Here is a 22919-nt window from a genome sequence, read left to right as displayed (position 1 = left end):
CATTGTTGCAAATCTATGGCGTTCAGAGATTCAGAGAAACAAAAGTATTGTAGATCTACGTGACCTACCACAGTGTCATTTCACTCTGAAATCACTTTTGCTGTCTCTCTAAAACCTATTTACTGTTGTGCCTCTCCCCACCAGTTTAGGAGATACAAGGTCACAAAAACGAAGTTCAAATATACACTTCATAGTAGAATGAGGCTGCCTGAAGGTAACTGATATTTCAATTCGCATTATTCTTAATTCAAAAGAAATTTTCCTTTGTATATTAATGTGGTAGCAACGTTGTTTAAGTCAGCTGTTCTTCACACAACCGGTTCTGTCATATTAGTAAAGTAAAGAAATTTAATATTTACGAAATTTAAAACGACTGAGAATTGGTGTGTGATACATACCATCATAAAGAAATTTTTAGTGCTGATTTCAAAACTAATCTGAGATTCACTAGTCTGTAATACTTATGAAGTTATGGAGAATTTAATATTATGAATAACATTTTAATAATATTAATACAGCTGATATGTTTCTGTAAAATATGATCTTTTCTTCTCCAGCATTAACTGAATGAAGTTTACCTTTGAAAACAGTCATTTAATTGAATTTTAATTTTGCACCACAACTTCTTTTGTTGATATATGGAGAAAATATATTTTGTTTTGTAAAGGTTATTCCACTCCATGCTAAGCTGAATGATTTTGGGATTCCGTAATCAAGGAATCAGTGGAAATACGTCTTGCCGATAATCTTATAAATCGTGACAACGGCTTTCAACTGGATAAAACTTGGAATCCTGTTATTAAAATTATACATTCACAGCGGAATAGACAGCGTCATTCGATACTCAATGACTAGATGATCTTTTACTTTCACCACCGAGGGCAGCACGTACAACTCGACTATGCCGCGCATGTCAACACGTGCGCGAGAATCGGTATAAATACCGCGACTGCACCTGGGCTCTTCAGTAGTTGTGTACTCACCTGATGATGGCCGGACGTCTCTGGGCCGAAATATCGTGGCAGAATGTCGATGGGATCCGGCTGCATACCCGGAAATTATTAGAAGAACAAATACGCCGGGAAAATTTCAGAAGTCACATCAAATACCTTTACGAGGATGACAGTGATGTTGATGGAGAGATTATAGAGGAAGATGTACAGGTCGGAGAGGAAGTAGATATGAGTGATTGCGAAGAGGATGATAATGGCATTCAGATACATAATGCATCTACTTTTGTGTCTAGAAATGTCTAAATAACATATAACACAGCACCACCTGATGTGAGCAAGCAGGTTTCAAGGAATGTAATACGTGAAACTTCGCATATTCCACGTCACCTTAGACCAAAACTACAGACAAGGGCAGATTATTTCAGACTTTGTGTCACTAATCACATGCAAATAGTAATTCCTGCATGCAAAAGACATCAAAATTCCGTACACAACTCTTGAACGCTGGATTGATATTGATTCTACAGAGTTGCAAGCATTTTTTGGCCCACTAATAATAGTTGGTTCTCATAAGGCACGTGGGAAGCCTTTGAGTGAATTTTTGTCAGAAGAGTATGGCTTAACTATTTTTCAGGTCACAATGAGCTATCCAGATTTCGTGATATTTTGATGCGCCTCCGGTTCGATGATAAACTTGCATGAGAAGAAAGAAAAACTGTTTATAGGTCAAAAACTGAATCTATAAGGGCTGTGTTTGGAATGATCGTTGGTGCATACATTTCTTCTTGTGTCCCTGGACCTTATATTACAGTTGATGAGGACAGTGTCCATTCAAGGTGTACATTCCTTCGAAACGAGCAAAGTGTGGGATAAAAGTGTGGACTATTGTAGAATGTGAGACCAATTATAGTAGTGGTGGTAAATTCCTATGAGACCAAACTGCTGAGTTCATCGGTCCCTAGGCTTACGCGCTACTTAATCTAACTTAAACTTTCGCTAAGGACAACACACACACACTCATACCCGAGGGAGGATTTGAACCTCTGACGGGAGGGAGCTACGCGAACTGTGGCAATGCGCCCTAGACTGTGGCACCAGTTATGTCCTAAAGGCACGAGTGTATATGTCATAATTGCACGAGTTTATTCAAGGGAAACGAGTGGTACATGATGTAGTTGGTCACCTGAAAGAAAGTAGTAGGAACATTACCACTGCTAACATTTTTACATGTGTTGATTTTGGGACAAGAACTTCTTGCTAATAAATTGACACTTATGGGAACTCTTTGGGCCAAACAGAAAGAGATACCAAAAGAAATGTTGCCATCTAAACAGAAGTGTTCATTATCGACTGCCTTAAGGTATGCACAGAATACTGTTTTAGCTTCAAATGTTTCTGCACAAAATAAATCAGTCATTTTGTTGTCTATTCTACACCAAACATTTCATGTAAGTGAGTATGAGCACAAAAAACCTGAAAGAATACTCTTCTAAAACTCAATAAAATTAGGAGTTGACACAATTGATAAAATGGCTACACACTGTTCATTAAAACGTGAAAACAGAAGGTGGCTACTTGCCGTATATTTTGATACAGTAGATTTAGCTTGTCGCAGTGCTTACGTTCGGTATTGTAAATTTTTACGTGGTATGAGAAGTAAACATGCAACAAGATAATTCCTCTCAGAACTAGGAAAACAACTAGTCATACTTCATATTGAATGATGAATCCTGTCGCCCCAGTGCAGAACACAATGCATTCGTTCAGCAATAATATCTTCAGGCTTCAAGGATCTTCTAAAGTCAAAACAACACAATAACCAGGAAGCTGATGTTCCAACTCTGGAAAGAAAACAGTGTGGTTCCTGCTCAAGATCAAAGGACGAGGAAGTCAATTAACAATGTGATGGGTGTCACAAGTTTGTCTATGAAGAATATTCTAGGATACATGTGTTGTGTAATGGTTGTTCGTCATATGTTGCGTAGAGACAGTAGGAGTGGATTTCTAATAAAGTTCCATGGAAGTCATATTACACATAATATTGGAAAATTACTGTCTTCTTACATAGTGTGTGGGTTAAGATTATTTTGTATTAAAATAAGTTTTTGAAGTAAACAAATTAAACAAAATATGTTTTCATAGTTCAAACAAATGTAGAATATAATTACAACTTATATGTAATTTAATTATACACTCCTGGAAATTGAAATAAGAACACCGTGAATTCATTGTCCCAGGAAGGGGAAACTTTATTGACACATTCCTGGGGTCAGATACATCACATGATCACACTGACAGAACCACAGGTACATAGACACAGGCAACAGAGCATGCACAATGTCGGCACTAGTACAGTGTTTATCGACCTTTCGCAGCAATGCAGGCTGCTATTCTCCCATGGAGACGATCGTAGAGATGCTGGATGTAGTCCTGTGGAACGGCTTGACATGCCATTTCCACCTGGCGCCTCAGTTGGACCAGCGTTCGTGCTGGACGTGCAGACCGCGTGAGACGACGCTTCATCCAGTCCCAAACATGCTCAATGGGGGACAGATCAGGAGATCTTGCTGGCCAGGGTAGTTGACTTACACCTTCTAGAGCACGTTGGGTGGCACGGGATACATGCGGACGTGCATTGTCCTGTTGGAATAGCAAGTTCCCTTGCCGGTCTAGGAATGGTAGAACGATGGGTTCGGTGACGGTTTGGATGTACCGTGCACTATTCAGTGTCCCCTCGACGATCACCAGAGGTGTACGGCCAGTGTAGGAGATCGCTCCCCACACCATGATGCCGGGTGTTGGCCCTGTGTGCCTCGGTCGTATGCAGTCCTGATTGTGGCGCTCACCTGCACGGCGAAAAACACGCATACGACCGTCATTGGCACCAAGGCAGAAGCGACTCTCATCAGTGAAGACGACACGTCTCCATTCGTCCCTCCATTCACGCCTGTCGCGACACCACTGGAGGCGGGCTGCACGATGTTGGGGCGTGAGCGGAAGACGGCCTAACGGTGTGCGGGACCGTAGCCCAGCTTCATGGAGACGGTTGCGAATGGTCCTCGCCGATACCCCAGGAGCAACAGTGTCCCTAATTTGCTGGGAAGTGGCGGTGCGGTCCCCTACGGCACTGTGTAGGATCCTACGGTCTTGGCGTACATCCGTGCGTCGCTGCGGTCCGGTCCCAGGTCGACGGGCACGTGCACCTTCCGCCGACCACTGGCGACAACATCGATGTACTGTGGAGACCTCACGCCCCACGTGTTGAGCAATTCGGCGGTACGTCCACCCGGACTGCCGCATGCCCACTATACGCCCTCGCTCAAAGTCCGTCAACTGCACATACGGTTCACGTCCACGCTGTCGCGGCATGCTACCAGTGTTAAACACTGCAATGGAGCTCCGTATGCCACGGCAAACTGGCTGACACTGACGGCGGCGGTGCACAAATGCTGCGCAGCTAGCGCCATTCGACGGGCAACACCGCGGTTCCTGGTGTGTCCGCTGTGCCGTGCGTGTGATCATTGCTTGTACAGCCCTCTCGCAGTGTCCGGAGCAAGTATGGTGGGTCTGACACACCGGTGTCAATGTGTTCTTTTTTCCATTTCCAGGAGTGTATTAAGAAACTATGGAGCTTTAATATCAACATTGTGCGTATGTTTCTCAATAAATTATAATTACTTTTGTGGACATATTTCCAATTTTGTCGCCACAAAGTTGCTTGAATCACTTTGGGGTCAAAATATGTTTTTCCTGAGCTGATACCTTGCAAGGATTAAGCATAAAGGCAATGCTGTGGTAATTATATTAAAAATGTCTATCTCAATAAAATTGATGAGTGTTTTTATAAAGCATGAATAATTAAGTTCAAACATGATCCTGTAAATAAATTTAATTCATGTATCAATGAAGCCCTTAAAATTTCAATTTTCTCTTCACTACTTAAGAAATAAAGGAATGCAGAATTCTGAACTCCCAGACTAGTGCATTACGAGCACAACCAAAAATCCATAAAAAGGACATACCTGTTAACCCTAGTGTCAGTGGTACTGATAGTACCTCCTATTTATATACAAAAACCTCAGTTACTACACAACAAGCTCTACACATGTGAAAATAAATACATATGAATTAACTAATCAAATCAAAAATACATGTGTTCCTGATAACAATAAGCTGGTTTCTTCTGATATCATTTTCGTTTACACAAATATTCCTATTAAGGAAACCATTAACATAGTTGAAAATAATTAAATTACTTTTGTGGACATATTTCCAATTTTGTCGCCACAAAGTTGCTTGAATCACTTTGGGGTCAAAATATGTTTTTCCTGAGCTGATACCTTGCAAGGATTAAGCATAAAGGCAATGCTGTGGTAATTATATTAAAAATGTCTATCTCAATAAAATTGATGAGTGTTTTTATAAAGCATGAATAATTAAGTTCAAACATGATCCTGTAAATAAATTTAATTCATGTATCAATGAAGCCCTTAAAATTTCAATTTTCTCTTCACTACTTAAGAAATAAAGGAATGCAGAATTCTGAACTCCCAGACTAGTGCATTACGAGCACAACCAAAAATCCATAAAAAGGACATACCTGTTAACCCTAGTGTCAGTGGTACTGATAGTACCTCCTATTTATATACAAAAACCTCAGTTACTACACAACAAGCTCTACACATGTGAAAATAAATACATATGAATTAACTAATCAAATCAAAAATACATGTGTTCCTGATAACAATAAGCTGGTTTCTTCTGATATCATTTTCGTTTACACAAATATTCCTATTAAGGAAACCATTAACATAGTTGAAAATAATTAAATTAAATAAAAATAACTGATTACAGCTGATACTAAAAAGTTCATTCACACTAAAAAAGACAAAATTCAGAGAACAAATTTAGAATTTTTTGAAAACCAGTAACTACAGGCATACTTGTATAACCAGTCATACCAAGCAGAAGTGCAAAGAAGACAAATTTTCACCCAATTATATGGATATAAATTTTCATATCAAAGAAGATGACATGAACTAAGATATAGGAATACTAGAAAATTTATCTGAAGTGCATTATTTCAAACTGCAAATAAATGAAAGTATATACAGAAAAAAATTAAGGCAGAATCAGAAGGAAATACAATTACTGTAAAAAGAGAGGAAGCTAAACAAAAAACTAAATTTGTTGTTTTGCTCTTTAAATAATCATTTCAAATGAAAGAGCCAAAACTTTCAATAATACGAATATCAAAATTAGGTCCCATACTGAAAAACAATATTAGTAATATAAACATACCACGAGTACAACAGACCCATTTAATGTCAGAGATTCACAATATTTGATGTGATGATTGTGAGAGAGTTAACATTGAAGGAATTGGTATAAACTTTGTAATGATGACAGTAAAAATGCCTTTTCGCTACATCTCCTAAGCAACTTACTTTTCAAAAACTTTAATGGAAAGCTGCAAATTTTTTAGTATGCTGAGAAATTGAAACAAACAAGTATCTTAGAAGAAATCAAAATATCCAGTCATTTAAAAGGCAGGCTTATACACTTATTAAAGAGTAAATAGATCTTCAGAATACAAAATTCCTGGATAACTTCAGTCACATTCTGCTGATCATCAATCAGAGATCATCTATACAATAAAATGAAATTTTGAGATATAATCTCACCTCACCATACGCTTTAATATTTATTTTTACTTTATTCTATGTTATTTTCCATACTATTTTATTTCTTATTGTTTTTTAACTTTTGTCATCTACACAAATAAGTATACGGTTTTTTTATTTGAAATCATATTTCCAGTTATTCCATGCTTAGCTTTTTCTGGTTCACCAGTGTACCACATTGGTAAATGTCAAGTTGTCAAACCAAGAAGACAACATTTGTGAACCAAAATGAACAGAAAAAAATTCAAAGACGCTCTCATTTCAGTTTTTTGTTGCAAGTTTAGAGTCACAAAATTACATTTCTATTCATGGAGGTAATATAACATATCTTATTCTACACAGAACCACAGAATCACTGGAGACTGGTTTAGAAGCCTGAAACTACTTGTGAATAAAAAAATATTACAGGAAAAGTGGAAAATGCCACTTTATTATAATAAATTCGTTGCTTTAGTATCAGCTATGAAGAAAATGAAGGAAAACGTGTTGGAAGTAGACAAATGAGTAGATCCCTTTTGATACCAATTATACCAATGTGAACTCTAATTGTTATAGATTCTTAATTCATGTTAACAAAATATGGGTTAATAATGTATTTAAAACACTAGGAAAATACAATTTCTGAAGGAATGTATGGTATCTATGGAATCAGCAAGCACTCACTAATATTTTTCTGCTGTTAGGCTTGTATACCTATCTTATGAATTATAAATGAAATATATGTGGTGTCAGTTTAGGTAAGTGCCAGAGAGTCTGTTGCTATGTGTCACAATCGACTTTGCTACAGTGATCGAAAATCAGTTACGGAATTCTTTAATAAATGTGGAATACAATACTACCGTCTAGTTGCGGCTTGTCGAAGCCGCTACTGATACATTCAATTCACTGGGAAAGTGCTATTCTGCCCTGAAAGAACAATGGGAATACTAGTCTGAGGGAACTCAGACAGTTCTTTCAGTACATGACACTAATCAAGTTACTTGTGTATTAACGCACTGCTATACGAGATTTGATTAAACAGGTGACAGCATTGTCACTAGAGTTGGAAACGGAAATGAAAATATGAAATGTGGGTATAAATAAAAGCCTTAGGGTTTGCCAATCGAATTGCAGCTCTGCAGGAACTCCAATGGACGTGGATAGGCAGTTGAACCAAATGGATACGTTCTAGAAAAGATGTTAAATAGAACGTTAGTAATGGAGTATAATCAAATTATGTTTGGGATTCCGAAAAAACTGGGTTAGGAAATGATGTCTACAGACTACCTTAGTTCACAAACAAGTACTTGGTTGTGTCAACTGTCCAGATATGCTTTCCTCAATATTACCCTAAAACCTGCTACTTTATTTCCCAATACTTGACCACAGACTGAGCCCCTTTTACATATTCAACTAAAATAAATTACACAGCTCTTAATTCATCCATAGTTGTTTCGTCACTACTGTTGAGTCTTGAATAACGTCTGGCTCACCTTGTTTACCCCTTCAGCCTGAAGGTATGCAGACGATTATCCTTTAACATCTAGTAAGTCAACACGATAACTGCTTCTCACATGTATACAAAATACTGAATAATCAAAGACAAGAGAATGGCTTTGATTATTTTGTCCAAAGGATTACGGCTGGAGCCAATCTGAGACGAGCACCATCCTGAGCTCCTTCTTCTGGGGCTATGTGGTGATGTTGGCACCTGCCGGGTGGGTGGCGGACAGGTTCGATGCGAAGAACTTGTTGTCGGCCTCTCTCATCCTCTCTGGTGTCCTCACCATGCTCACAGAGGTGGCTGCAGACACTGGCGGTGTGGTGCTCGTCTGTGCGTTCAGAGTAGTCATGGGTCTCACTCAGGTACGTGGCTGTGACATCCTTACCAGAAAGACATTATTAGTGTAGTATTTGTCCTGCTCACCGCACACAGAGTAACTACATTAACATACTTCACAACTTCAGATTCTGTATTTAAATTGACTCTCACTCATGCCAACAAGTTAAGAGATCCACAAAACAACATGAGATAAGACGTTGAGGTGTGGACTAAGACGGGTTATAGCATCTTTGTGAGACATGATACATATGTATAGACACATGTTTTGCAACTGGCCACGTGGTGTGTGTGGCACTTACAGGATACCTTCGGCATACAGCATATCATTATAGTCAATAGATATATCTGATAAAAAGCAGGTTTCCATACAAGACATGAAGCTAACCAGCAAAAGCTTGCGATTGTTGCAGAAGCATCCTGTAGAAGTCAGTAAGGCGTAGGTGTGGCAGCAATCCTTGGGTATAGAGAAACACAAACAGGTACATCACGCAAGAAGTCTAGGGAGCAGGATGACTGCACAACACTATAACCAAGTTGATATGTAGAAGAATTGCACTTTGTGAGAAGATCTGAAATTTGGATACTACTACGAATTTGATCTTCGCGATGTATCCACTTTTACATGGAAAGTTACATATTTCTTATGAATATCTGGAAATATTTTCAGCAGAATTGTATCAACACATAAAACCTGAAAATCTTTAATTAAAAAGTATGAGGCGTGCCCAATAAGCAAGTTTGTCTATTTTAGAAAAGAATTTCACACAATTTATCATGTTGAAATAATTTTATTGGCATTGCACAATGCCGCTGTTGCTTTTCTACATAGTCGACATGTTTTCGCAAACGTTTTTGGTAACGTGACATAAGTTTTTCCAAGACAGTTTTGTACCAGGTTGGATCCTGTGCTCGTAACCAGTAGTTAATGTGACTTCATCACCGGTGTTGAAGCTCTTACCTTCAAGACAGTCTTTGTGTTGAGGGTGCATATGAAAATCACTTGGGGCAAAATCTCGTGAATATGGAGGATGCGGGAGCATTTCCCAGTTGAAACTTCCGAGGTCCGCCTAGGTCATTCGAGCTGTCGGATGCCAACCATTATAATGATGGGAGAGAACATTGTGAGACAAAAATCCACGACGTTTTCTCAATGGCAGTTTACAGACTCTTCAAGACATTACAGTACTTCTCTGCTTTAATTGTTGTGTTGCGAGACAGTTAGTGAAGGAGTAACGACCTCTGATAGCACCTAAAGAGGACTGACGTTACATTACCTGTGGAATGTGCGACATTCGCCATGTTTCTTCCACACCACGCTCTGACGTTACGTCTCAGTTGCCAAATGATGGACTTAGGTCTCACTACCATGCGAATGCTCACGAAGCCTTTCCCATAGTGAGAGGCTTAGTCCCAATGTATATCAACAGTGGATTGTTCTTTCGTTGCTGAAAACAGAATAGCAGAGCGCAGCTCTCAAGTGGACAAACCTCGTGGTGGTAGCTCCATTCCAACTGTCTGCATACTGGCAACATATTGCGGTAATCGTGGTAAGCCAGTTTGATCGTTGTCAACACATACCAGACGAATTAGCCAGTTCTCGCATGTAATGGGTGGCTTATTTTGCAGGAAAATAAAATAGGGAAATTTACTACTGGATGACCCTCATAAAACCTTTCAGAACCTTTCCAGTTTCCGCAATGATGAACTTTCATCTCTTTTATTTCATGATCTAGACTCACAGCTTCATCTATGAGAGCACCCGTTTTCAGATGCTATTACAGCAATGTAAAGTATTTTTGCCCCCCACGAACCATGGACCTTGCTGTTGGTGGAGAGGCTTGCGTGCCTCAGCGATACAGATAGCCATGCCGCACGTGATTCCACATCAGAGGGGTGTCTGTTGAGAGGCCAGATAAACGTGTGGTTCCTGAAGAGGAGCAGAAGCCTTTTCAGAAGTTGCAGGGGCAACAGTCTGGATGATTGACTGAACCTGCCTTATAACATTAACCAGCTTTGTTGTGCAGGTACAGTAAAGCAAGGGGAAACTACAGCTGTAATTTTTCACGGGTGCATGCAGCTTTACTGTATGGTTTAATGACGATGGCGTCCTTTTGGGTAAAATATTCCGGAGGTAAAATAGTCCCCCATTCGAATCTCCGGGCGGGGACTACTCAGGAGGACGACGTTATCAGGAGACACAAAACTGGCATTCTACGGATTGGAGCGTGGAATTTTACATCCCTTAATTGTCCAGGTACGTTAGAAAATTTAAAAAGGGAAATCGATGGGTTAAATTTAGATATAGTGTGAATTACTGAAGTTCGGTGGCATGAGGAACAACCCTTTTGGTCAGGTAATAAAGGGTTCTAAATACAAAATGAAACAGAGGTAATGCAGGAGTATGTTTAATGATGAGTAAAGAAATAGGAGTGCGGGTAAGTTACTACAAACAGCATAGTGAACGCATTATTGTGACCAAGGTAGACATGAAGCCCACATCTGCCACAGTAGTACAAGTTTATTTGCCAAAGAGCTCCGTAGATGACGACGATATTGAAGAAATGTTTGATGAGATAAAAGAAATTATTCAGGTAGTGAAGGGAAACGAAAATTTAATAGTTATGGATGACTAGAATTCGATAGTAGGAAAAGGAAGAGATGGAAAATAGTAGGTGAATACGGAAGGGGGGTAAGAAATGAAAGAGGAAGCCGCCTGCTACAATTTTGCACAGAGCGTAACTTCATCATAGCTAAAACTTTGTTCAAGAATCAGGAAAGAAGATTGTATACGTGGAAGAAGCCTGGAGACACTGGAAGGTTTCAGATAGATTATATAATCGTAAAACAGAGATTTAGGAACCAGGTTTTAAAATTTAAGACATTTCTATGGGCTTTGACCACAATTTATTAGTTATCAACTGTAGACTAAAACTGATGAAACTACATAAAGGTATGAATTTCATGAGATGGGACCTGGATAAACCGAAAGAACCAGAACCTGTAGAGAATTTCAGAGAGAGCATTAGAGAACGATTGACAACAACGGGGCAAAGAAATACTGTAGAAGAAGAATGGGTACCTTTGAGAGATGAAATAGTGAAGAAAGCGGAGGATCAAGTAGGTAGAAGACGAGGGCTAGTAGAAATCTTTGGGAAACGGAAGAGACATTGTATGTAATTGATGAAAGGAGAAAATACAAGAATGCAGCAAATGAGGTAGGCAAAAAGGAATACCAACATCTCAAAAATGGGATCGACAGGAAGTACAAAATGGCCAAGCCGGGATGTCTAGAGGACAAATGTAAGGATGTAGAGGCTTAGGGGTAAGATAAGTCCTGCCTACAGGAAAATTAAAGAGACCTATGCAGAAAAGATAACCACTTGTATGAATATCAAGATCTCAGATGGAAAAATTTGACAAAGCATTGCGAGACCTGAGTTGAAACAAGGCCTTAGGAGTAGACAACATTCCATTATAACTACAGATAGCCTTACGAGAGCCAGCTCTGACAACACCATCTGGTAAGCCAGATATGTATGGGAATTGGATACACGTCCTAATCTCCTTCTCTCCTCTCTTTATAAGCCTCACCTCTTCCCCCTGCCTTTATCCATCTCCTCGTCCTGCTGCCATCTCTGTCCATCACCTCCCCCCCTCCCCCCTCTCCCCTGTACATCACTTATCCCACATTCTGTCTATCCATCACCTCGTCCCTCATCTTTATGTCCATGTCATCCTTTCATTTCTTTATAACCATTTCTTTCCTCTTCCCCGTCCACCTCCTTCCCTCTCTCTTTGACGTTATTTATTCTTGTTGCAAACGGAAACGTGATTGGCAATAGAAGTCAAAATGAATGGGTAAATCGGTTGTGATCCTTAGGACACGGTGAATGAGAGAGACCTTTCCAGCTGCTGAATCTGTGATAATAGTGGCTTTAATGACGGAATTACGCATGGATTTAATCTGGGAACAGGTAGATTATAAAGTTAGCCATAAACACTACTTTCTTGTTTTCTGTTAAGAAGACTGCAAGAAGGAAAACAAAACTGCATGTTTTCACAGCACAGCTTAACTTGCCCTTTCTCGGAGATGGTTTAACAGGAAGTGTTTATTGTTTATCTTGTCTATATATCATCAGTGGTTTAGAATGTGAATTGTCTGTTGGTCTGTGTTTCTGTCTGTTGAGGAGGGATTCATACAATCGAATCTTTCCTTGAATTTGTGAGAAATGCAGCAAATTAATTTCAGTAAGATTATGAATTTATTGAAATGAGATGAATCGGAATTCCGTGTGTTGACAATAATTTCTTGATGTTTTTATTGCGTTCAGTGGAACGTGTGATGATCAACGATATTGTTGGCCTTTCCATTCGGAGAGGAAGCGATGGCTTACTGACTCTTGGACACACCATCTGCAACTGCCCAAGGGAAAAACACGGCATTTCAAGACCTATTCCACACACTTCCGACGACTGCCGTTGATATGTATAAATCGTCATTGTGAGTGTAAGGCGAACCGGAAAATGGACACACTTAAACTGAAACGGCATGTCGGTTGGACTCAGAGGTATTCCTGGAATCAGAACAGCCTCGTGTTTGAACTTCCCCATGATTATCATTGCTCCAGTCTCGTTGTTCATCAGCTTCAGAGCTAGTATTGTTCCACTGCACAGTTTCGGTTGGTCCAGACTGCGCAGCATGATTAACCCCGAGCCGACCTTGAGCTGCAAATTGACTAGTAGCACTCTAGGCATTCAATTGGATAACTGCCGACTTCATCTGTATCTGTAATGGAATCGATAGAATTAACTGAATGCTATTTGCCAGCGATTGGACTATGAATTTTTATGTTCATACTGCCAAAGTCCTTATCTTTAGCTGCCAAAATGGCTTGCTCCCTCAACCAAACGTAAGTTAATAACAATTCGTCCATTTTATTTGGAATGTTGAGCTCCGTGGTCGTGGATAATGATATTTCACTGAAAAAATACGGCAACCAGCGACTTTTTAATGCGTTTTTTTTATTTACGCCAATATGCATTTCGGGTTTGCACCCGTCTTCAACTGGCAAATTACATGGATCTCCAGTTACTACAGCAGTACAATCTCGACAGCAGTTTGGATGCTGCAGCAGGCATTCTCCACTCCTTGTTTTTTTCTTGGCTTTTCTTCTTTTTTGCAACAACACAAACACTTTTTGTCGCGTATTTTGCACAAGCGCACTGCGTTATCCGCCATGTTGTCGACACATGGCAGATAACGGAGTGCGCCTGTGCAAAATACGCGATAAAAAGTGGCTGGTTGCCGTATTTTTTCAGTGAAATATCAAACGTAAGTTTTCTAATTTTCAGCAGCATTTCATGATCAATTTTCTTTTGATGTTGCGAATTGACAAAAAATAGCTGGAAATGAAATGAGGCCAGTGGAAGCGGAATCCGGAATTTTTCCATTGCCAATGTCTAATAATTGCTTCTGCCGATCCGTTATTTTGTAACGCAAGTCGCATATTCGTTGTTAATTTGACAGTTACCACGTATCTATACAAAGCCGATAACTTCAAGCAACTGTTGATATTGGTATGACCGGCAACGTTCGGAGAAAATCGCCGGCCAGCAGAAGCATCATGCCTTCAAAGAGGTTCAGATTATTGTGCAAATCTTTCAGCGTTCGGTCGAGCGACCCCAATGCTCGTTTGTGCGCTGTCATACACTCATCCCGAATGATTATTTCGTAAACCTGTGGTACTTTCGCCGTTGCTGAATTTTTGACGATGCAGCACGTTGGTTCATCAACCGTTTGCAAATCCTGTGGCAATTTGAGTGCAGAATGAACTGTTCGTCCTCCTTCTAACAATTTGTCCGCGATACCAGATGTTGCTACGGCCAACGCTATTTGACTTTGTGCACGAAAAGAAGCTAAAATCAATGAAATTAGGAACGTTTTACAAGTTTCACCAGGTGCATCTAGGAAGAAAATTTCTCCGTATTCGTCGTTGAGACTATTGTCATCATCGTTTCGTGCGCGGTTATCTGCTGCTGATTGGAAAGTTGGAACTGTGCTCGCACTGACTGACTCAAAGCATCGAGATGGTATTGCCGTCCTCGTTTGAATGCGTCATGCAAGGGGCGTATCAGGTGCTGGTATTTCTAATTCGTTCAGCACCTTGCGGGCACAAATCCTCTTTAGAAGTCAGCGCCTCGTTGTAGATCTTCGCGTAAGATTCAAGTTCGTGATTCGCTATTGTCGAACGCATTCGATGCGGGATGTCTTCAGCCATATTGTCTTTGTATTTGTTCGTTGAAAACCACGTTGTATGTGATTGGAAGAAGTGACCGAATTTGATGCGCAATAGTCGAAATAACAGCATGAGCGAGTGTGTGATCTCAATGAATCTCGTTCTTGACAAATATTATCACTGACAAACTTGTCAGTATATTACACACAATACGCCATTGACAGTTCTTAAAAATTCAACTGAAGTCAGTCCACGAACATTAACCAATAACAAACAAGGATAAAAACATTCGTCATTGCTGGAATGAAGTGCGTAAATGCGCCCCAATGCATCGGTTCAATATACATTCACGTATCTAGGAACAGACTTTCGGTGTTTCCTAGGTCGGATGATGCGTTCAACGTGAAATATCTCGGAGTCTCCGAGTAAAGTAGTGTTCTTGCAAGTGGATCACTTGTGCCTGTGCTTTACAGCGTTGTCGCCGGTGGTCGTTTAGCTCTCTGCGCTGCGTTTGCTGCCGTCAAATTAACCCATTGTCTATTCCCCAGGTGCACAGCTAAATGGCCACAGTGCAATGACGATCACGTATGGAGAATAAACAGATTCTCCAACCGCCTGATTGCTGCAGTTATCGGAGCTGCAATGTCTGATAGAGCCATATCGCTTCCTTCCGTGACGGACTTATTAGATGGGTTCGACAGAATTGCAGTACTCAACGCTGCAATGCATTTGAATCTTTTGGAAAGCTGCGGCGAATACAGAGCAACCCAGCTGTAGTCAACTACAACGTCCTTATTGTTGACTTCCAGATTTGTGGTTATGGTGTTATCCTGTGCAGAGAGACCACGATGGACGTGGTAACCGTCACTGCCTACGAATGTGTCAGCCAATAAAGAGGCGGGTAACGTTTGGAGCATTTGTTTTCGATCAAGCACGGTGATTCCCGGTTGTCATCGCCACATGGTCCACGAACCGCATTCGTAGTCAGTACCGCAGACAACTCTGATCTTTTTCGGAATCAGAAATTTATGCGCAGATGATGGCGTCAAGTTCATTCGTTCTTATTTTCTCGACCGCCCACTGGAGGATATGTGCATGGGGCGTCCTATTCTCTGCCAGTCCATAGAGTGCATTGAATATCGCACGTCCCCGGGGACATGAGATGTGGTAATGAAGTATAATGGCGCCTTGTGAATGCTGGTGGTATAATATCATGGCGATCGCTGGATGGATGACGGGGTAGCAGCAGCTGCGTGATTTCGATCCATTTTGCGTTGCAAGTGAATGTGATGGCCAAGTCCGGTCGACCGTATTGGCGCTCCTAGCATACGTCGCTGGCTAAATAATAAGTCGGCCGGTACTGTTTGCATTTCCAACTACGTTCATGATATCAAGATGGATTAATGTAAACTTCTGTATGCATTTTTTTCTCATTCAGACTTTATATGTCAGACGTTCCGTTTCCGTTTCGAAGCACATATCAGCGGCGAACCGATAAGACAATTTGCGGCATTTCAATATGTGACTGGCTTCATTTTGATGAATCATCAAACAGGGGCATAAAAATCATACAGCTGACCTTTTTGTTAGTTTCTTGACCTGAATAACGAATTTTTGTTAGAGATTGAATTGAAACACGATTAGGAGCATTACTACGTACCGATTAATGGATGAATCATGGTCTCTGTTGATGGATTAATCATCTTGATCAAAAAACAGTATCCATCCTCTCCTCTACAAAATATCAGCGGGCATTGCAATGCATCATACGAACGATGGGTTTTGCAGATACGTTGAAGGTTATCGCCATTACTTCGTCGAACCATTATGTAGCGAGACACGAAATTTTCGCCAATAACCTCAATGGCAACTTCACTCAACGTCGGTTCATTGTAGCGTCTTTCATGTTCGCTTACTGGCCACTTGTCTGATCTCATCACTAATTTGTGATCATCTGAAGGCATCTTTCTAGTTAAGTTGATTGTGTTCTTGTATGAGTTGTAGTTGGGTAATAATCTTTCGATTTTCCTCACGGCTTATGGCACAACGCTAATTAATTTAATCTTCAGGATTTCCGAGGAAATAAATCTGAAGAAAATTGGATCAGCATTCTATGGTGGCAATAATGCTCTTGTAAGATGGTGAACCCGTCCTTGAATCTATAAACATGTAGGCAAGTTATTGATTTTCGCCCCAGATTATGTCATTTGGAATGAACTGTTGTACTTTTGTGCACTGATCAGCCAGAAGATGTTGTCCTCTGACCTACAATCCATATCACTCCTTCCAGGAGTAGCAGCATCACCTGTGGAGGAATGACTGCTATTCAGACATACACGGTTTAATATTTCGTTCAACTTCAGCAACCGTAGTCGTATGTAAAGAAATAATAAGCAACCAGTTGCATATAAGAAATTTAATTTCTTGTCTGGTTTTGGGCACTTAGTGTCTTTCTCCAGAAAGCTTAACCTCCTGAAGAAGGTCACTAAGGGCTAGAAACCAGTCAAGAAATTAAATTTTTTACATCCAACTGGTCGCTCATTATTTCATTATTTACTCACGCACAGCGCATGCAGTATCAGTGCTATCCGCGTGTAGGATGGGGAAGACGCGCGATCTATCTGAGTTTGACCTGAGTTCGAGTCTCGGTCCAGCACACAGTTTTAATCCGCCAGGATGTTTCAATTTGATTAATTTTGTCTTTCATTTCTTAAACTTTTTGTACTTCTTATAGACGTCTTTCTAAAAGCATCAGAATTAATAGAACTTACCATTGTCAACATGTTTCCAAAAGTATCTTAAGTTCCGAAAGATCTTCCTTCTCTTAGTTACATAAGAAATTAGAAATTTATTGCAACTGACTAGAAAGGATGGAAGTGCCACGAAGTGATCATTAAGAAAATGAGATCACAGATATCTGATTATACGGGCGTTATTCAGTACCTTACCAAAATGTGTAGAACATTCATACAGTTTTAATGTTCTGATGTACAACTGGAGGTGAGAAAAAAGTAGAAAAATACCGTACATTACACTTTTTAAAATTATTTAACTGCATTTCAATTTGTTTGGGCATCTGCAAAAAATTCTGAAACTTGTATCGTAAGAAAATGATAAATGTCAGTCGAAATTCAATGTCTTTATCTCAACTTCTTTGTCAAATATTTAATAAATTAAAAAAATCATATATTATTCTTTAATAATTATATTATGTTATATTATATGATTTCTTAGCAGCAATATCTCTATTAAAAAAGACCTACTTCCATTCATTTAAACATTTAATTCTCATGTAGGGTTACGGCTAAGAAGAAATACTTACTTTTACTAATAATCTTATAGAAAGATTTAGAAATTAGTGTTTGTTTGATAGTATGTAAGCATTTCACAGTAAATCATTGTATGTGATACATAAAATCTCATTTTATGATATTAACAGAACAAGAAGTTGAAATCATTATCTTAAGGGTCAGTGATAGTGACTGGAGATGAAACGGATATGCAACAGCCAGCCAGTATCAGCCCTGTCTGGCATAGTTTACTAGTAAGCTGGATACCAGATTGTAGGCCAAAATCTGAAGTATACTGGATGTTCAATAAATTATGAAAATGTCACAAAATCGACTTTGTTTAATTCACATATAAGATACTCTAAACAAAGTAAGCATGGAATATCTTCACATCAAAAGACTGAGAAAAAATATATTTTAACAATAGGGTAAATCAGTATTCGTACTATTACTGATACTGATACTGTTGAAAGCTACTCAAGGATAAATTCTGTGAGCTTTATCAAATTCTGGCACTGTGTCGCATTAGCTGACCACCAAATACAAGAATCACGATTGCGAATGATTTCAACTATCTTCAGATAACAGTTAATCCCAATTTCAATCGTGTTTGTTTCTTGACCATCACACTGACTATTATTATTTTCATTTACTAACTCATTAAAGAAATACGAAAACGTGTCGTGAGCTTCGCGAGCCATCGTTGATTCTATATTGTCTGCTCTACTTCTTTCAGCTGGCATTCGAGACTATCTGATACTGGTGAAGAATTCTTAGCAGAATTCGTATAAGACCTTCTGCTGAGCTCTTTCAGTTTCCACAATCCCCAAGCGTACCATGAATAGCCAAATGCAGTGACATAGCCCGTTTTTGTTTCAAGAGGGGCTCTAGGTATTCACTCTCGTGCTGACATCTCGTTCTGCTTCAGGTTGGACCTTCAATGACTTAGTTATAATCCTCTGAAGTGAATGGACCGAACATCTAGAAGGATTATACTCTGCCTCCAAAACAACACCATCCATGTTAGCACCTCTGACATAATGAGTAAATACAGTGTGTTACAAAAATGTACGGACAAACTTTTAGGAAACATTCCTCACACACAAAGAAAGAAAATATGTTATGTAGACATGTGTCCGGAAACGCTTACTTTCCATGTTAGAGCTCATTTTATTACTTATCTTCAAATCACAGTAATCATGGAATGGAAACACACAGCAACAGAACGTACCAGCGTGACTTCAAACACTTTGTTACAGGAAATGTTCAAAATGTCCTCCGTTAGCGAGGATACTTGAATCCACCCTCCGTCGCATGGAATCCGTGATGCGCTGATGCACCCCTGGAGAATGGCGTATTGTATCACAGCCGTCCACAATACGAGCACGAAGAGTCTCTACATTTGGTACCGGGGTTGCGTAGACAAGAGAATTTCAAATGCCCCCATAAATGAAAGTCAAGAGGGTTGAGGTCGGTAGAGCGTGGAGGCCATGGAATTGGTCCGCCTCTACCAATCCATCGGTCACCGAATCTGTTGTTGAGAAGCGTACGAACACTTCTACTGAAATGTGCACGAGCTCCGTCGTGCATGAACCACATGTTGTGTCGTACTTGTAAAAGCACATGTTCTAGCAGAAGAGGTAGAGTATCCCGCATGAAATCATGATAACATGCTCCATTGAGCGTAGGTGGAAGAACATGGGGCCCAATCAAGACATCACCAACAATGCATGCCCAAACGTTCACAGAAAATCTGTGTTGATGACGTGATTGCACAATTACGTGCGGATTCTCGCCAGCCCACACATGTTGATTGTGAAAATTTACAATTTGATCACGTTGAAATGAAGCCTCATCCGTAAAGAGAACATTTGCACTGAAATGAGGATTGACACATTGTTGGATGAACCATTCGCAGAAGTGTACCCGTGGAGGCCAATCAGCTGCTGATAGTGCCTGCACACGCTGTACATGGCACGGAAACAACTGGTTCTCCCGTAGCACTCTCCATACAATGACGTGGTCAAGGTTACCTTGTACAGCAGCAACTTCTCTGACGCTAACATTAGGGTTATCGTCAACTGCACGAAGAATTGCCTTGTCCATTGCAGGTGTCCTCGTTGTTCTAGGTCTTCCCCAGTCGCGAGTCATAGGCTGGGACGTTCCGTGCTCCCTAAGACGCAGATCAATTGCTTCGAACGTCTTCCTGTCGGGACACCTTCGTTCTGGAAATCTATCTCGATACAAACGTACCGGGCCACGGCTATTGTCTCGTGGTAATCCATACATCAAATGGGCATCTGCCAACTGCGCATTTGTAAACATTGCACTTACTGCAAAACCACGTTCGTGATGAACACTAATCTGTTGATGCTACGTACTGATGTGCTTGATGCTAGTACTGTAGAGCAATGAGTCGCATGTCAACACAAGCACCGAAGTCAACATTACCTTCCTTCAATTGGGCCAACTGGCGGTGAATCGGAGAAGTACAGTACATACTGACGAAACTAAAATGAGCTGTAACATGGACATTAAGCGTTTTCGGACACATGTCCACATAACATCTTTTCTTTATTTGTGTGTGATGAATGTTTCCTGAAAGTTTGGCCGTACCTTTTTGTAACACCCAGTATACACCTACATCATACTCCGCAAGCCACCTAATGGTGTGTGGCGGAGGGTACTTACGGTACCATCATCTGATCACTCCAACCCTATTCCACTCGCGTATAGTGCGTGGGAAGATTGATTGTCGGTAAGCCTAATTTATCTAATTTATCTAATTTTCTCCTCTTGGTCAATACGCGATATGTATGTGGGGGGGGGGGGGGGGGGGGGAAGTAATATGTTGTCCGACTCCTGAAAAGAACTGTCCCGAAATTTCAATTGTTACTCTGTCGGTGATGTACAACGTCTCTCTTGTAACGTGGAGTTTGTTTAGCATCTCCATAACGCTCTCTCGCCAGCTGAACGATCCCGTGACGAAACGTGCCGCTCTTCGTTGTATCTTCTCTATGTCCTGTAGTCTACCTGACTGGGAACCCAGATAGATGATCAATACTCAAGAATCGGACGAAGGAGCGTGAGTCTGTTGTCTGCTTTTCCCAGAATCTGTTTCACGAGTGTATGGTTATGCCACTTAAGGTCGCTCTGAGTAGTTACGCTTAGATATTGTACAACCGTCGCTGTCTCCAGCTCTTTGTCATCAATAGTGCAGCTGTACAGAAGTGTATTTCTTTTCTGTCACTGCATGCACCAATCATCAATTCTCAGCTGGTCGTTCTGCAAATTCTTACTATCTTCTGACGTTGCCACTTTGGTATAGACAACTGCAACATCTGCGAATAGCCTTAAAGAGGATCCGACGTTTTCTAGTAGATCATTTGTCCTATCACACTTGCCTGCGATACTCCGGTTATTACCTTTACACCTGTCGATTATGTTCCGTTAAAAGCGACAGGGTGAGTCCTGTCTGCAAGAAAGTCTTGAATCCAATCGCAAGTCTGCTCCGATACACCACAAGCTCGCATTTTTTCATTAAACGGCAATGCGGGACGGTGTCAAATGCCTTACTGAAATCAAGGAACACGGCATCAAGCAAAGCGCCGTTGTCCACTGCGCTGTGGATCTCGTGAAGGAACAGAGGGAGCTGAGTGTTACAGGATATCTGTTTGCGGAATCCATGTTGATTTTTATATAGGAAATGTTCATTTTCCTAAAACTTCATAATTCTTGAGCATAAAACATGTTTCATAATTCTACAACAGGTTGACGTCAACGATATAGGTCTGTAATTGTGTGGATCTGTCTTACGGCCTTTCTTAAAAACGGGAATGACTTGCGCCCTTTTCGTCAGATGCCTTTCGTTGCTCAAGCGATCTACGGTAACTTACTGCTAGAAGGGGAGCAAGTTCTTTTCAATAATCTTTATAGAATCTTATAGGCATTTCATGTGATCCTGACGCCTTTCCACCACTAAGCGATTGTAGCTGCTTTTCAATTCCGCCGTAGGTTATCTCAGTATCTGCCATTTCGACGTTCGCACGATGATGGAAAGCAGGGACAGTCGCAGTGAAACAACTTCGGAAGACCGAATTCAGTATTTTGGCCATCTCTCTGTTATCTTCCGTTTTGGTGCCGGTGTGGTCGTTGAGAGAATGAATAGATGATTTTTGCCCACTTACTGATTTTACGTAGGACCAAAAAATCTCTTAGAGTTTTCACTCATGCCGGTTGGCGATGTCTTACTTTCAAAATCATTGAATGCTTCTCTCATTGCTCTCCTTACGCTCATTTTCGCTTCGTTCAGCTTTTGTTCGTCAGCTAGGTTGTTTCTTACGTATCTTGAATCTGAGATAAAGTGCTCTTTGTTTACTTAGCGCTTTTCTAACATGGCTATTAAATCATGGTGCATCTTTCTCATTCCTTAAAACCTTACTCGTAACAGACTTGTCTAGCGCATATAGAACGACGTCTTCGAATTTTTTCCATTGGTTCTCCACATCTTCGTCCTCATCACCGAATATTTGATGCTGACTGTGAGGTATTCTGAAATTTGTATCCTGTCACCTTTGCTGAGCAAATATATCTTCCTACCTTTCTTAACATTCTTTCTAGGAACCATCGTCACGAATGCTGTCACAGCCTTGCGATCACTGATACCCTCCTCTACGTTAATTGATTCGGTAAGTTCAGGTGCGTTTGTTGCCAGGAGGTCTAAGATGTTACCCTCTAAAGCTGGTTCTCTATCTGCTCAAGGCGATTTTTGGACAAGACATCCAGAACAATGCCACACGAATCCCTATCTCTGGTACCAGTTTTGATGACGTAACACTCTCAATCTATACCTGGTAAGTTGAAGTCACCCCCTGTTAGAATGGCATGTTCAGGTAAATTACTAATGATATTCTGCAAGTCCTGTCTGAAGCGCT

At 40.5% G+C, this 22919-nt stretch overlaps 1 protein-coding gene across 1 annotated transcript in view; it reads left to right on the top strand.

Moving 5' to 3' along the window:
- LOC126281668 (putative inorganic phosphate cotransporter) overlaps positions 1 to 22919 on the top strand; it is a 130709-nt gene that overhangs the window by 35235 nt on the left and 72555 nt on the right. The window contains exon 3 of the mRNA XM_049980823.1: positions 8252 to 8482. Coding sequence (XP_049836780.1) covers positions 8252 to 8482 — 231 coding nt within the window. The remainder of the gene's footprint in view (positions 1 to 8251; positions 8483 to 22919) is intronic.

Source organism: Schistocerca gregaria, chromosome 1 (assembly GCF_023897955.1).
Source record: "Schistocerca gregaria isolate iqSchGreg1 chromosome 1, iqSchGreg1.2, whole genome shotgun sequence".
NCBI classification, from domain to species: domain Eukaryota; kingdom Metazoa; phylum Arthropoda; class Insecta; order Orthoptera; family Acrididae; genus Schistocerca; species Schistocerca gregaria.
Note: the sequence above shows the minus strand (reverse complement) of the source record. Positions and strands in the feature narration are given on the sequence as shown.